This window comes from Anabrus simplex, chromosome 3 (assembly GCF_040414725.1).
Source record: "Anabrus simplex isolate iqAnaSimp1 chromosome 3, ASM4041472v1, whole genome shotgun sequence".
Classification (NCBI taxonomy): Eukaryota; Metazoa; Arthropoda; class Insecta; order Orthoptera; family Tettigoniidae; genus Anabrus; species Anabrus simplex.
This window is the reverse complement of record NC_090267.1, coordinates 160,942,802-160,958,225: the sequence shown is the minus strand read 5'-3', so window position 1 is coordinate 160,958,225 and position 15,424 is coordinate 160,942,802. Positions and strand designations below refer to the sequence as shown.

Below are 15,424 nucleotides of genomic sequence, written 5' to 3'. Positions count from 1 at the left end.
TTAAAGGGCATGCTTGGGTGACAGGTCTTCAAGTTTCTGGTTATAACTCCTAAAACATTGTACATATTAACAAAATTAAAGAAATGTTCAATTTTAAATGAAAAAAACAAATTTGAAAAATCACATTTTTGGTTAGTCAAAGGTGTTGGCTCTTTTGGCCTTTTCAAAAATAGTGATAAAACTGACATAAAATAATATAGACCAATTACAATTTCTTCTCATATTTCCAAAATTTTTGACTCAATAATTTTTGACAAGATCACACCTCTCTTTAGAAACATCATCATTGATGAGCAACATGGATTGTTTTCAGAACGGTCAACCTGTAGCAATCTTCTTTTGTTCTATCAGTTCCTCTTGGATGAAATAGAGAACCACTCTCAGGTGGAATGCATTTATACAGACTTCTCAAAAGCTTTTGACAATGTTAACCATGATATCTTCCTGCAAAAACTAACAGGTTATGGAATTATTGGGCCTCCCCTCTCCTGGTTTGAATCATATCTTTAAAAATGCCTGCGATCACTGACCTTGAGACACCACTACAAGCCTCCTATGTAGGATAATGCAGTGATGGTGCACTAGGGGAAGAATGTGCCTCCACTTGTATAAAAATGCCTGTCTTTGGCCTTTATATAAAAAAATAAGTTCCCAGTAGGAAACCGTAATTTAATTTCATCGATTGCAAGTACGAAGGTCGATCAAATATAAATGGGATTTTTGTTCCTGAACATCAACAGTTGGCAGGACTGGCACCGCGCTTTTGCTATGCTTATGCGGGACCGTTAGGAGTGGGGAGAGTGTGCTGTTAAATTTGTAGCAGTGGGCCCATCAGTTGGATTGCTACACCTTTTCAACACGCTGACGGCTAGTGCGCCATTGAGACACCACTACTTACAGTATTTACAAGGTCTGCCTGTGGGCCTTGATGTGAGCTCAGCAGGTTTTATTCCTAGGTCTGTTGACAGGTTCCACAATCACAGTCAGGTGAGCTCTGGGGTCCCTCTTATGAAATGAGTATGCATACCAGCTGTGTGTTGAGTGAAACCGATTCAATGTTGACCTAGTCCTGTGAGGTAGATTGAAGCCATTTGGAGAATTTGAGCATTCTGAACTGCTAGAGCTACATGTGCCCATTGCTTTTCCCGTCTCTCATTTAGAACAAAGTCTGTTTCAGACAGCTCTTTGCCTGTGACATTAATGGAATGGTAGGATTTTAGTCTTTGGCTGCAGCAAAAGTCCTTAATGCCTCTGTGGATAGGTAGGAGAGTATCAGATGAGATCTTATTGTGCTCTCAAAGTAATGTGTCTGAATGCTGCAGATCTGATAGATCATGGATGTGTAAATGCTCAGTGTTAATTGTCATTGGTTCTTTCTTTTCTTAGGTATTCTTCAGAAAGGTGACGGCTCCAACATATACCTGAAACACAAGCCTAGAGTAATCTTAACAACAATGGGTGATGGCCACCAACGCCCTCTGGATTGCTTCGATTGCGACGGTCAGGCATCCAAACAGCGTTTACTGGCTCCAGTTGCATTGGCATCCTCCCCTGATGGTTCAATATTTGTAGGCGACTTCAATCTAGTGAGACGCATTTTGGTGGATGGCACTGTCAGGACTATTGTTAGACTCAAGTAAGTTTGATTCCTAATATATTGCCTACCTCCATTTTGCTATTTTGTGCTACAGTTTTTGAAGATAGATGAAGAAATGTGGTAAATCTTTGTTCTGTTGCTGCATTGTACTGAGCTTTAGTCATGCCTTCTGCTGTGAGCAACAGTACTATACTGTAGGTCAAACAGGCTCTTAGAATGGGTAGCAACAATGCCAACAGTAGCTTTCATTTAGTTAAAATTTCTTCAGTATATGTAAAACTTGCATGAAAATTTACACAAGACTTGTTCACATACAGCTCAACCATACCATGAGTCTTATAACTGGCACAATCAGACCTACACCTACTTTCTGGCTACCCATACTTAGCCACATACCACCTCTTTCTATGTGGTGGGAAAGAGCACTTGTACGGGAGTGCAAACCCTCTTCATGAAGACATCCCAACCATCAGTAATGGAAGACTTTGCTCTCGTCACCCATCCCTGGAAACTGCAAGAATGTTAGTTGACAATGGGTTTAATACCGTATTTACGCAATTAATCCCCGCATATTTTTAAAAAAAATTTGAGGCACGAAATTGTGGTGCGGGTTTTATTTGCGTCAAGGTTGCCAACACGCTTCTGGCTCACCTAGTTTTCGATGCTGAGTGTACAGTTATGCTTTGTGCAACCGTAGATGGAAGAAAACTGTCCCCATCAAATCAAATCAGTCAATACTGATCTGCATTTAGGGCAGTCGCCCAGGTGGCAGATTCCCTATCTGTTGTTTTCCTAACCTTTTCCTAAATGATTTCATAGAAATTGGAAATTTATTGAATGTCATATGTCATATTTAAATGGAAAACAATACAGACTTTTAATTCTAAACTGACTTTACATTTTTTTTAAAATAGTACCGTATTTTACAAAGTAATTTAAATTCAAAATTTCTCCGTGTCGCGATGGAACGTGTCTTCCGGAACGTGCAGGGGTAGCTTTCCGCACTTTCACTCACTTTGGTGTGTCTATAGTGTGTTTCATAGTTGAAAATGGAGTGAAATCATAATTCTTTTGTATTCACCATTTTAAGGAACGCCACAATATCACGTAACAGGCAGCAAGCGGAAAAGCAGAATCCGTGAAAACTGGTGAGGGTTGGCATTTCTGAATTACAAGATGGCTGTTAATTCAAAAACACGTAATTGGAAGTCCGATTTCTGTATTACAAAGAATTTGAATTAACGAGGTTTTACTGTATCGCAAAACTAACATTAGATTTTGCCTGTGTGTCTATTACAAGTGTTTACATTGCACAAAAAGAATTATCCACCACCGGTCGTGTTACTGTCCAGTAAAAAGAGACCACGTGTGAGAAGTGTTTTAGACATGGAGTGTGACAAACTTGTTAGTAATTTAGGAGAGGATTCTAGTGATGCAAGAGACAACAAATCTTCCCATCTACAGGGAATTGAGCCTATTGCAAGTTCAGATTAATGAAATAACCTTCACGTAAGTAGGCCTACTTGTTCATTTTCATTTTACATGTTCATATTTGCGTAAAGATCACGTGGACCTCACGGAGTGATACAAAATGTTTGTTCATGCCTACCTTACTCTTTCGAGAAAAGGACTTTTAGTTTTTTTTTTTTCAAAATGAGCCTTCCTAAAATGAGTGTGCGGGCATTGTTTGAAGGCGGAGATTATTTGGATAAATACAGTGTTAATGACTGCTGGAGACAGACATGGCAGATTAATGCTACGACGGAACAACTTAAGATGCCATGCATATCGTCCAAGTCTCCTGGTTTTGAATTCCCACACAAGATCTGATTGCTTCTTAACTGAATAGGAATCTACACTGGCAGGTGTGCTGATTTCCTGCACAAGTGGAAGAAAATAACTTCCCCAATTTGTGATTGTGGCGCTGAAAAGCAGGCTGTTCACCATATAGTCCAAGAATGTCCTCTGAGAGCTTTCCCTGGTGATCCAACAAATTTCGTAGCTATGATGAAGGGATCAATAGACTACATTCATGGCCTGGATATTAGTTTCTAATTTTACTATGAGATCATTGTAAATATTAATATTTAGTGGTGTAGACATACGCTAAATAAAAATGAAAATTTACAGTAATTATAAATCCATTTCATCATATAATAAACTAATGTTTGGTCTTATCACTACTGGGCAATAATCTGGCAATAGAAGAAAGAAGTTGATGTAATAAGGTTGAAAACTCCCAATGTTATATGTTGTAATGAAGAGTCTGATATAAGATGAGAAAAGAAATTATATTACCGGGTGAGTTGGCCATGCTGTTAGGGGTGCGCAGCTGTGAGCTTCCATCCAGGAGATAGTGAGTTCGAACCCCACTGTTGGCAGCCCTAAAGATGGTGTTCCATCGTTTCCCATCTTCACACCAGTCAAATGCTGGGGCTGTACCTTAATTAAGGCCACGGCCGCTTCCTTCCCATTCCTAGGTCTTTCCTATCCCATTGTCACCATAAGACCTAGCTGTGTTGGTGCAATGTAAAACAAATAGCAAAGAAGAAAAACGAAATTATAATATTAAGGTTAAATATATAGTCAAAGAAATATATTGAAAATGTACCATCTGATGAGAAATGTCAGAAAGCTAAAATCGTGAAATGAAAACTGTTTTGTTCTCCTTTAAGAACTGACATGCCCCAAAACCTACTGTTTTCTAGAATTTGATTGATTAAAAAAGGGTGTCAGATATCCCTATGGGAAAATCAAATGTTCATACAGGATATATAATCTTGTATGTCTTTCGGTCATGGCTATCCATCAACATTTGCTAGTTTCAGATGACTGCCAACCATAAGGTGTAGCCTGCACGGTTGCTAGGTAACACTGTCTGGCCATCCATCCATACTTTACATCACAGCCTGCACGGTTGCTTCCCCCTGTGGGTGGGGGTAGTAGAATAACGATTCCATGCCATAAGAGGAGACTAAAAGGAGCCCAGGGACTCTTAACTTGGGAACATGAGTTTGTAACCACAGGGCCCTTATCTGAGTCCTGCCATTGCTTCCACTTACTTGTGCCAGGCACTTGTTTTCATCTATCCAATACAACCTTCCTTGGTTCTTTTCCAACTCCACCAGTATTACGTATGAGAGATGTAGGGAGTCTTTCATTTTCATTCCCTTTGCAGCCCTTGTTTTTCTTAGGACAATACCTTCATTTTCCAAAATTTTGGACCCCTTCCATATTTTCCCTCTGATTAGTGTTAATAGAGGATGGTTGCCCAGTAGTACTTCCTCTTAAGACAATAATCACCACCACCATCTGTCAAGTTGCTAGGTTACATTTCCATCACGTAACCACATTTTGTTACATGGCACCATTTCGTTACACAAAATTTTGGATGACCCTCAGCTCGATGATATATTAACGTCAATATACCGTATTTTCTTGCATAATTAACGCCCTTGCATAATGTACGCATCCCAATATTTTTTAGTCCAAAGTTAAGAAAAAGAAATGTTCATGTATTTGACGCACCCACTTCTTCGAACATCCGTCATACAGCTCCGGATGCGTTTCGAAATAAAGGTGTCAACTACTCGGGTAGCAGCTTTCCTATTGCAAAACCGGGCATTCCAAATACTGGGCAACGTGCTGTTATTAGCTGGTAGAAAATACCACTGCACTAGTTTAGTGAGAGAATCAGAACATAAGCGACTAGTGACACTCTATTCCAGTTTGGTACAAACGTATTTTGTGAGTGTTTTGGGTACGGGACATGCATTTTCTGTGATCTCAAAATTGTTTGTTAGTCCACAGTGAGTGAGTAAGTATTCGAGTAATATTGCATCATATAAACTCATGGTGATCAGTTACGCCAAAAAGTATGAGAATATGGCAGTGGGCCACAAGTATTCAGTGTCCAAATGCAACATGTGCTACCACGTAAACAGAAAAGGGCACTTCAAGTGACCAACAAGTCTCGCAAAGCATTTTGTGGACCAAAAAGTGGCAAGTTTTCGAAAGAAGGGAGGGATCTCATTAATTATATGATTTCGTTACACAACGTTGGATATGCTGTTTCTTACAAAATGCTGTATTTTAAAGGACAAGAAATAGCTGCTGTGCATGGAATCAGTGTCTCAGATTTGAAGGTTAACCAAGGCTTGATGAAGAGAAATGGAATTTCTCTTCAACGAAGAACAGCATTATGCCACAAAATGCTGAATGATTTCAACCAAAAAGTAATTGATTTTCATTGCTTTGTGATTGAGAAATGTATAGTGAAGGAATATACGCTCGCCCAAATAGGAACCACAGGTTAGATGCCAATCAGTTTCCGTACGCCACAAAGTCGAACAATTGAAAAGAAAGGGACATTGAGTGTTATCGTACGTGCTACTGGAAGCAAAATTCAATGCATTCTCATTCTCTTTGCTGCAATGCTTACTGTAACAGGTGATGGCAGAAAGCTTGCTCATTATGTTGTTCTAAAATGAAAAACAATGCCTAAAGTAAAATTTCTGTGAGAGATCCACGTTCGAATCCAAGAAAAGGGGTGGATGGACACGTCACTCATACAAGATTGGATACAAACGGTTTGGGGAAATATAGCAGGGGTCCCTCCTTCGATGCCCGGCCCTTCTCGTGTTGGACAGTTTTCTTTTTTGCTGGTATATCATTAATATGTACTTACATGGATTGTACTTTAATTAGCATATGTTTATTTCACTTCAGGTATTGTCAGTTCGTAACAGGAAGAATATTTTCCAGTATCGGTACTTCAAACCCACGTGTCCAACTTATCTGGTGTACGGTACCCTATTTGACTTTTCAGAAAAATCTCACACCGGAATTTTATGCCGGATAACGATTAACCGCAAATGAGTTCGACCAATTGCGTGTATATAATATTCGATGTATCTGTTAAATGTGAATTAATTGTAAATCATTTTTTAAATACCTGATTCCTCAAATAATTTACACATCCAAAGTTTTTTGCCTGTATTTTTCGTCACAAAAGTGCAATAATTACACGGGAAAATATGGTACTTAGTTAAAATATGACTGACAGAAGTATTACATATCCAGTCAGTTTCACGTTATTCGATGCAGTACATGTGTAAACTAAAAAGAACTCTTATATAGATCATTGCTGTTACTGGTAAAAGGGACGACACTCAGAAAATTTTTCACTTAAAAATGATATAGATGCAGCACTGTGGGCTGATGACTGCTATTGATGTCATGCTCCCATGGTGACAGCCTACCAGCATTTCAAGTCCACATTTATTATAATTCACTCCATTGAAAAAATAAACAAGACAAGGTAGTTTTAAAATTAAATTTCAATTCAGTTAATATTGGTCATCTAAAATCTCCCCCAAAACCATTAATAATTGCAGAGAAGTCATGTCTTGACATGTCATCGTTTTACAGAATGGTCAGGTGTAATGCTCCAATATATAAAATATTTGTTCATAGCATCTCGATTACAAATAGCCTATATCATTTCTATTTTGCATCTTTTTGCCTTTTTTGCATTTTTTGGGTTTTTAATATTTCAAGATCATTTTCCTTGATTTTGGAGAATTGTTTGGTCATATTTTGGAGAAATTAGTCTCTTTATGTCATTTTGTCTCTTTAGTCCTGCTACCTTATTATTTTATGACATTGCATCTGAAAGCCTTAACTAGTAGTTACACAAATATTGAAATAAAACATTTCAATATAATATTAACTAGTCTTATTCTTGTCCTTTCGAGTCTTTGTTTCTGAATCATATTTATATTTTATGGATTAATTTCTCAAGTTGTTTCTTATAATTTTTTGTAGACTTTAATTTCCCAAATCTTTTATTATTTTGAGTTATTTTCAAACTATTCCTTTTTCAACCAATATTAATTGTATTGTGTATTCTTGTCTTTGAGCAGCCTGCAAATAAAAGACCTATATTATGTACTTTGTGTCTAACCTATTTTTTTCTGAAGTACTTTTGAAAATAAATTTTTAAACATAATTTTATCATGTGTTTTATTAATTTTAGGCCATTTAATGATCTCATTTCATTTTTTATTATTATTATTATTATTATTATTTAATATTATTTATGTCATCAACATCTGGGCCTTAGTAATAACTGTTTATATCATCCTGTAAACAATGTATATTTTACTCCTGAATAAGTAAATTCTGAATATGAACTTACGTTAAAATATGTCCTGCAGTTTCTCCATTATAAGAATCCAAAGAGAGAGGCATAAAAACTGAAGTCCCCTATATGATTGCATCTAAAACATTAAAATCTGACAGTTTTGCCCGAAAAATTAATATTTAGACATGTACCTTTCATGATCTAAATTATATAGTTGCAGGAAGTCAGAATATTAACATGTACAATCTTCTTGTAGACGGGGGAATTTAAATTCATCGATCTAACAGTGCCCTAATGATAATTTTCTCTCTTGCAGTGCTACCAGAGTATCATATCGATACCACTTGGCCTTAAGTCCTTTGGATGGGGTGTTATATATTTCTGATCCTGAGTCCCACCAAATTATAAGAGTAAGGAATGTGGAAGATTATTCAGACCCTGATCACAACTGGGAAACGGCTGTGGGATCTGGTGAAAGATGTCTTCCAGGGGATGAAGCACACTGTGGAGATGGAGCTCTTGCTAGGGATGCCAAACTTGCATATCCTAAAGGTGAGTCACTTCTTATCTTAAGTTATCCTACTAACTATAAAATTACAGGAATCAAGAACCATTCAAGGATTATTTGTGCCATGGTGGTATAAAAGATTTGTAGCATGTGTGTGTATGCTCATGTGTTCTCTGCTCTGCTGGCTCAATAATCACCGGACATGTCTCTGTTTTAAAAAGAGAAGTCTAGTTGAAGTCTCAGGTACAGAAATGCAAGTCTTTTGAATTACCACCACCTGGGCAATATGCATGATGATTTCAACATTTGACTCTCATTAATAGGTCGCACTACCACAGTTCACTACACTCGGTGCTTTTAGCAGTTAAGAAGAGAATTTTTATTTTTACAGTTTAGAGCAATGAAAGATAAAAATTGTTTCCCAGGGTACTTGTATAAGCCACCCAACATGATTGCAATGGATTTTCTCATCTTCGAAGTTTCACTAATCTGGTCAGCTGTTACATGGTAATTTTACAGCACAATGGACAAGTCATATTGCTGTAAGAAATCTTAACCAAATGAACCTGTAAATTAAAGTGGGGGGAGCTCATCTACAACTCTAAAGGTGGAAGTCTATGTCACTGGATAGGGCTTTGGATGTGTTAGTCTGTGTGACTGTTATAATGCACCAACATTTCCATGTAAAAATATTCTACATACTGAAGTCTTCTGAGGAACACTCACGATAGGTTCTAATTCACAAGTATCCTACGGAAGAGTTGGAACTGGAGTAGGAATGTATAATATGAGAGCTCTCGGTGACAAATCAGCACATGTGTTGCACTCATGACTGAGCAGTCCTCCGACAACACTGAATGCGTAGGAGGCTAAAAGAAGGTGGGTGCCATAAACATACAAAGGTAATCCCAAAAATATGGTCTCCTATTTTTTTATAAATACATAGACCTGCTTATTTCTACAATGGTTTACATCATTTTTCAGCTTGAACATTTAGCTATTTTTCTACATAATCACCATTTCGGTCGATGCATTTTTGTAGACGCTGTGACAGTTTTTGTATGCCAATGTCATACCAGCTCGCCGCCATGCTGTTCAGGAAGTTGTGAGCGGCCCTTCGGGAAACCTCACGAACCAAAGTGCAGAGATCATCCAGGATGATCCGCCGATCTTCACGCATAATTTGATCAACCTTCATGACTGTCTCGACGGAAATTGACGGTCTCCCGCTCCTTTGTTTGTTCGTCGTGAATTTCATTCCGACCGGCTGCAAACTCTCTACACCACTTACGAACATTTTTGACATCCATGCATGACTCACCACACACTTCTGTCACTTGGCGATGGAGCTCAATCGGTTCAGTACCTTTTGCGTAAAAAAACGAATAACTGCGCGTACTTCGCACTTGGCGATAACATCCAACAGGAGCTCCATTCTCAACGGCTGCCAAGCCAAGACTGAGTGCCTCAGTACAGCGGGCACACGTTTATATGAGAGCGCGGGACACACTCTTCACAATATTGTGACCAACAGCCACACAAACAGAGTTCTGTATTTATAAAAAGGTAGGAGACCTTATTTTTGGGATTACCCTCTTGGTTAGCGTAACCCCATCCTAATTGGATGGCAGCATCCCGAGGGTACATCACACAATGTAACACTACTGAGAAAGTACTGAGTATGAGTGATCCAGTCTGGATGGGTTTGTGGTAAATAAAGTTAAGGAAAGCAAGGTCATCTTCTTAGAAGGATGGAAAATAAAGGCTTCCACTATCCATAACCATGGCACTGTATGGGATAGAGTGGTTAGCTCTATTCCTGGCTGTCTCAGAAGTTAATCTGGTACTCATCTCACTTCTATAGTAGGCTGGGTGAACTGCAGAGCCCTTTGCATCTTAGGGTTGCCAACTAACTCATATTTCCTGGGAAATTCCATATTTCAGTCTTAGGCCTATTTTGATCCAAATCCCAGGCCCTGTATTTTATAGTGTTTGTTCCATATTTTTCTTTGTTCCATTTTTTATTCAACCTTCTTAAGTATATTCAGGCAGGTAGAGATGAAGATAGCTTGTATGAGGAATTTTATTTCTCAAAAAATGTACTGACAGGGAATGCATCTAAAAATGGGTTAAAGCTTTTTATTCTTTGAAGGAAGGAAATGTGAGTGTAATTAGGTACTGGTAATTGGACTTGTTCTTAGTATGTCAGGTTAAAATGTAGAAACAAGAAGATTTTTCTCTCTAATGAAAATATATTGGATTTGATTGGACTGGATTAGATTGGATTGGATTGGATTGGATTGGATTGGATTGGATTGGATTGGATTGGATTGGATTGGATTGAATTGGATTGGATTGGACTGGACTGGATAGGAATAACTTACCAAGGGAGATGTTCAATAAATTTCCAATTTCTTTGCAATCATTTAAGAAAAGGCTAGGAAAACAACAGATAGGGAATCTGCCACCTGGGCGACTGCCCTAAATACAGATTAGTAGTTATTGATTGATAGGTGGACTGAGATATATAATCAGAAGTAGTTTAGATCTCATAAAAACACAGCTTCAGGTTACTGTAAATTTTATTTACACATGTAAAGAGTTTTTTATTACTTCTATAAAAAGATATGAAGCCATACATATACTGATGTTAAAAAGGGAGCAGAATGTAATGCAACATACTGTATTTAAGGTACTAAATATGTAGTTTAATAGATGTTAAATTCTTAGAATAAAATGACACTTGTGGTCAATTAGGGCACATACCCATTTATACCCTATTTTCGATTCCTGACAGTTGTCAAACCTAGTGCCTCTCCAAAAGTGGAAGTCTCATTTTTAAACTACATGGTCTCTGTTATAAACCCAGACCGAACACAGGGTGTTTGTACTCTGCGCTACGGCAGCTGTCTCAACCGAACTTATGTCGCGCGCAGCCACCCTGCTTTAAGCGTGTATACTGTACTATCTTAGATGAAATCTTACCTAGTAAACGATGCTGAAAGTGTCTTCCTTCCTGGGTTATACAGGCTTTGTATCTGGTAACCACATTCTGGCTGACGCAAGTGAGTTCTGCCACTGTAATGTTTCTGGTTTCATTCGTAATGTTTTCTTTCAGTTCCTCCAACGTGTGAGGATTTGTTCGATACACTTTTTCTTTTGGTTTACCCCACAAGTAAAAATCTCACACTGTTAGATTTGGAGAACGAGGGGGAAATAGACCAGCACTGATCAGTCTGTCTGCAAACACTTCCGAGATTGAAAGAAGGGAGTCCTCTGCTGTATGAGCAAGGGCTGAATCTTGCTGAAACCACCCATGTGATTTTTCTTCTTCCATTAACTGATGGAAGAACGGCGTCAAAATGTCATCTTGGTACCTCTCTTCATTTACTGTCATCCTGAAAAAAACAGGCCCAATTATTTGTCTTGCACTAACAGCACACCAAATATCTATCTTCCTACCATAATGAGGGACTTCATAAACACCCTCAGGATTTTCTGCACACCAGTAGTGAGAGTTATGACTGTTCACACCACCATTATGATGAAATTAGAACATTTACATACAAAAATACAGTGTTGCACTGATTACTGTCTCACCATGTTAACAGCTGAGATTCAGACTGACAACTCATGCTGCCAGGTCAAACACGTGCAGGCTGCTTGCAAAGTCAAGAACTATACGCGCGCCTCCCATACTGCAGCTGCCGTAGCCCAGAATACAAACACCATGCGTTTCCCCAACATGTGAGGATTTGTTTGATACACTTTTTCTTTCAGTTTACCCCACAAGTAAAAATCTCACACTGTAAGATTTGGAGAACGAGGGGGAAATAGACCAGCACAGATCAGTCTGTCTGCAAACACTTCCGTCCTCCTACTGAGGAATTATTATTCTCTATAGAGTGATAAATAAGTTACAAGATTGTGAGCAACTGCAACGTGACCTCGAAAATGTTGTGAGATGGACAGCAGGCAATGGTATGTTGATAAACGGGGCTAAAAGTCAGGTTGTGAGTTTCACAAATAGGAAAAGTCCTCTCAGTTTTAATTACTGCATTGATGGGGTGAAAGTTCCTTTTGGGGATCATTGTAAGTATCTAGGTGTTAATATAAGGAAAGATCTTCATTGGGGTAATCACATAAATGGGATTGTAAATAAAGGGTACCGATCTCTGCACATGGTTATGAGGGTGTTTAGGGGTTGTAGTAAGGATGTAAAGGAGAGTGCATATAAGTCTCTGGCAAGACCCCAACTAGAGTATGGTTCCAGTGTATGGGACCCTCACCAGGATTACCTGATTCAAGAACTGGAAAAAATCCAAAGAAAAGCAGCTCGATTTGTTCTGAGTGATTTCCAACAAAAGAGTAGCGTTACAAAAATGTTGCAATATTTGGGTTGGGAAGAATTGAGAGAAAGAAGAAGAGCTGCTCGACTTAGTGGTATGTTCCGAGCTGTCAGCGGAGAGATGGCGTGGAATGACATTAGTAGACGAATAAGTTTGAATGGCGTTTATAAAAGTAGGAAAGATCACAATATGAAGATAAAGTTGGAATTCAAGAGGACAAACTGGGGCAAATATTCATTTATAGGAAGGGGAGTTAGGGATTGGAATAACTTACCAAGGGAGATGTTCAATAAATTTCCAATTTCTTTGAAATCATTTCGGAAAAGGCTAGGAAAGCAACAGATAGGGAATCTGCCACTTGGGCGACTGCCCTAAATGCAGATCAGTATTGATTGATTTTTATTTGTTTTAATTTAATCTTTTTCCATTTGGATGAACTGAGCATCCTTTTACCATCTAAGCTAGTCAGCCCTTCATTTATACTGGTAGCTCTTAATTTTGTTAATGTATTAGAAAGGTCAACTTTTCATGTTGAAGCATTTATTGAAGGCTTAAACCTGAAGAAAACATTGTTGTTGGCTGTTGTTGGCCATTATTTATATTTTAGATATCATAGAGTTTGCATCAGTTTCTTAACTTGTCTATTATGTCTAAATGTAATTGTTTGGATCGTGGCTGTGACTGTTTTGAAGAGGATCATTTCCTAGCTTCCACTTCAAATAACTGGCCATAAATCCTCTGGATAACTCTCTACACATCATTGATGACCACATGATTCTTTAGCTTGCTCCTGATGGTCGTGTTAAAGTTGTAGCTGGACGACCACTTCGTTGTCCATCTCATGTTGGTGGTTATGTTACAGAATTAGCTACACAAGCTTCTCTTGTAATGCCACAGAGTACTGCCTTTGCTGTATTATTAATGCTGAATTTCTTTTCTAGGTGTTGCAGTGTCATCTGATAATGTCTTATATTTTGCCGATGGCACAAACATTCGCATGGTTGACAGAGATGGTATAGTTACAACTGTTATTGGAAACCACATGCATAAATCTCACTGGAAACCAATTCCCTGTGAAGGAACATTAAATGTTGAAGAGGTACATTATTTTGTCATGAATAAAATATTTTAAATTCTTGAATGTTGTTACCAATTAATTAATAATGCTATAAAAGTACTAGATAAAACTGTCTTCCTCTCACTGAATGTTGGTAAAATGAGTTAATTGGAATGCTCAGTGAGATGGAAATTGCTTTTGTTAGCTAACCAAATGACAGGTTCTGACAAATCACATTCTTGTGGCATAAAGTAAATAATTTTACCAAATTTAGTTTTATAGTATCACTATTAGTAACTAATATTATCAGTAGAAAAGTGCTCAAATATGTAATTCTCACACATTCTGTAAGTATTCCTTTTAATGACTGTATCAACAATTTTCCAGGTTCATTTGCGCTGGCCTACAGAACTGGCCATCAATCCTCTGGATAATTCTCTACACATCATTGATGACCACATGATTCTTCAGCTTGCTCCTGATGGTCGTGTTAAAGTTGTGGCTGGACGACCACTTCATTGTCCATCTCCTGTTGGTGGTTATGATACAGAATTAGCTACACATGCTACTCTTGTAATGCCACAGAGTATTGCATTTGGCCCTTCTGGAGATTTATATGTAGCTGAAAGTGATTCTCAAAGAATTAATAGAGTTCGTGTGATTGGAACAGATGGAAAGATCTCTCATTATGCTGGAGCCGAGTCTAAATGTAATTGTTTGGATCGCGGTTGTGACTGTTTTGAAGAGGATCATTTCCTAGCTTCCACTTCAAAGTTCAATACTATTTCATCTGTGACAGTCACGCCTGATGGAATCTTACACATCTGTGATCAAGCCAATTATCGCATCCGATCTGTTACAGCCAGTATTCCTGATGCCAGTGTATCACGAGAATACGAGATCTTTTCACCTGATACACAAGAGATTTATGTTTTTAATAGGTTTGGTCAGCATATAATGACTCGAAACATTCTGACTGGTGAGACCAGCTACTTGTTTACTTACAATGTGAACACCAGTAATGGCAAATTGAGCACTGTTACAGATGCTGCAGGAAATAAAGTGTTCCTATTAAGAGACTATTCAAGTCAAGTGAACTCTATCGAGAACACTAAGGGTCAGAAGTGTAGGTTACGTATGTCTCGAATGAAAATGTTACATGAACTAAGTACTCCAGATAATTACAATGTGACATTTGATTACCACGGTCCAACTGGTCTCCTCAAAACAAAACTCGATAGTACTGGCAGAAGTTACGTGTACAACTATGATGAATTTGGTCGCCTCACATCAGCCATAACTCCCACAGGCAAAGTTATCAGTCTCTCATTTGATCTGAGTGTGAAAGGAGCAACAGTGAAAGTAACTCAGAACAACAGGAAGCCAGTATCAATGCTCATCAAAGGGTCCAATGTTATAACCAAACTTGGTAAGTTGGCTTTATTTCATACATTATTTAGATTTAAGTGTATAACAACATAACATTTGTGAAGTTAAATACTAGCTCTGACACACTTTGTAACACTGAAACAGCTCTTCACACTATGATAATTTTCTTGCCTTGAAATGAGAAACATCCATAATTCTCACCAGTCTTCTCACCATCAGATTACCACTTTTTGAACACAGAGATGATATTTGGGTGATAAACAGTTTGACAGTGAAATAGTCATCAAAACTCTTCCAGGAATTTCTTTTATCCAGACATGTGAACTTCTATGAAATGGCCGTGAATGCACATGCATCTCATTGTTTTGAATGATGCCTA

At 38.1% G+C, this 15,424-nt stretch overlaps 1 protein-coding gene across 1 annotated transcript in view; it reads left to right on the top strand.

The window, feature by feature from the left end:
• The window catches only part of Ten-m (teneurin transmembrane protein Ten-m), a 107,189-nt gene that overhangs the window by 73,110 nt on the left and 18,655 nt on the right, over nt 1-15,424 (top strand). Inside the window, exons 18-21 of the mRNA XM_068226818.1 lie at nt 1,387-1,636; nt 8,059-8,294; nt 13,541-13,698; nt 14,044-15,085. Coding sequence (XP_068082919.1) covers nt 1,387-1,636; nt 8,059-8,294; nt 13,541-13,698; nt 14,044-15,085 — 1,686 coding nt within the window. The remainder of the gene's footprint in view (nt 1-1,386; nt 1,637-8,058; nt 8,295-13,540; nt 13,699-14,043; nt 15,086-15,424) is intronic.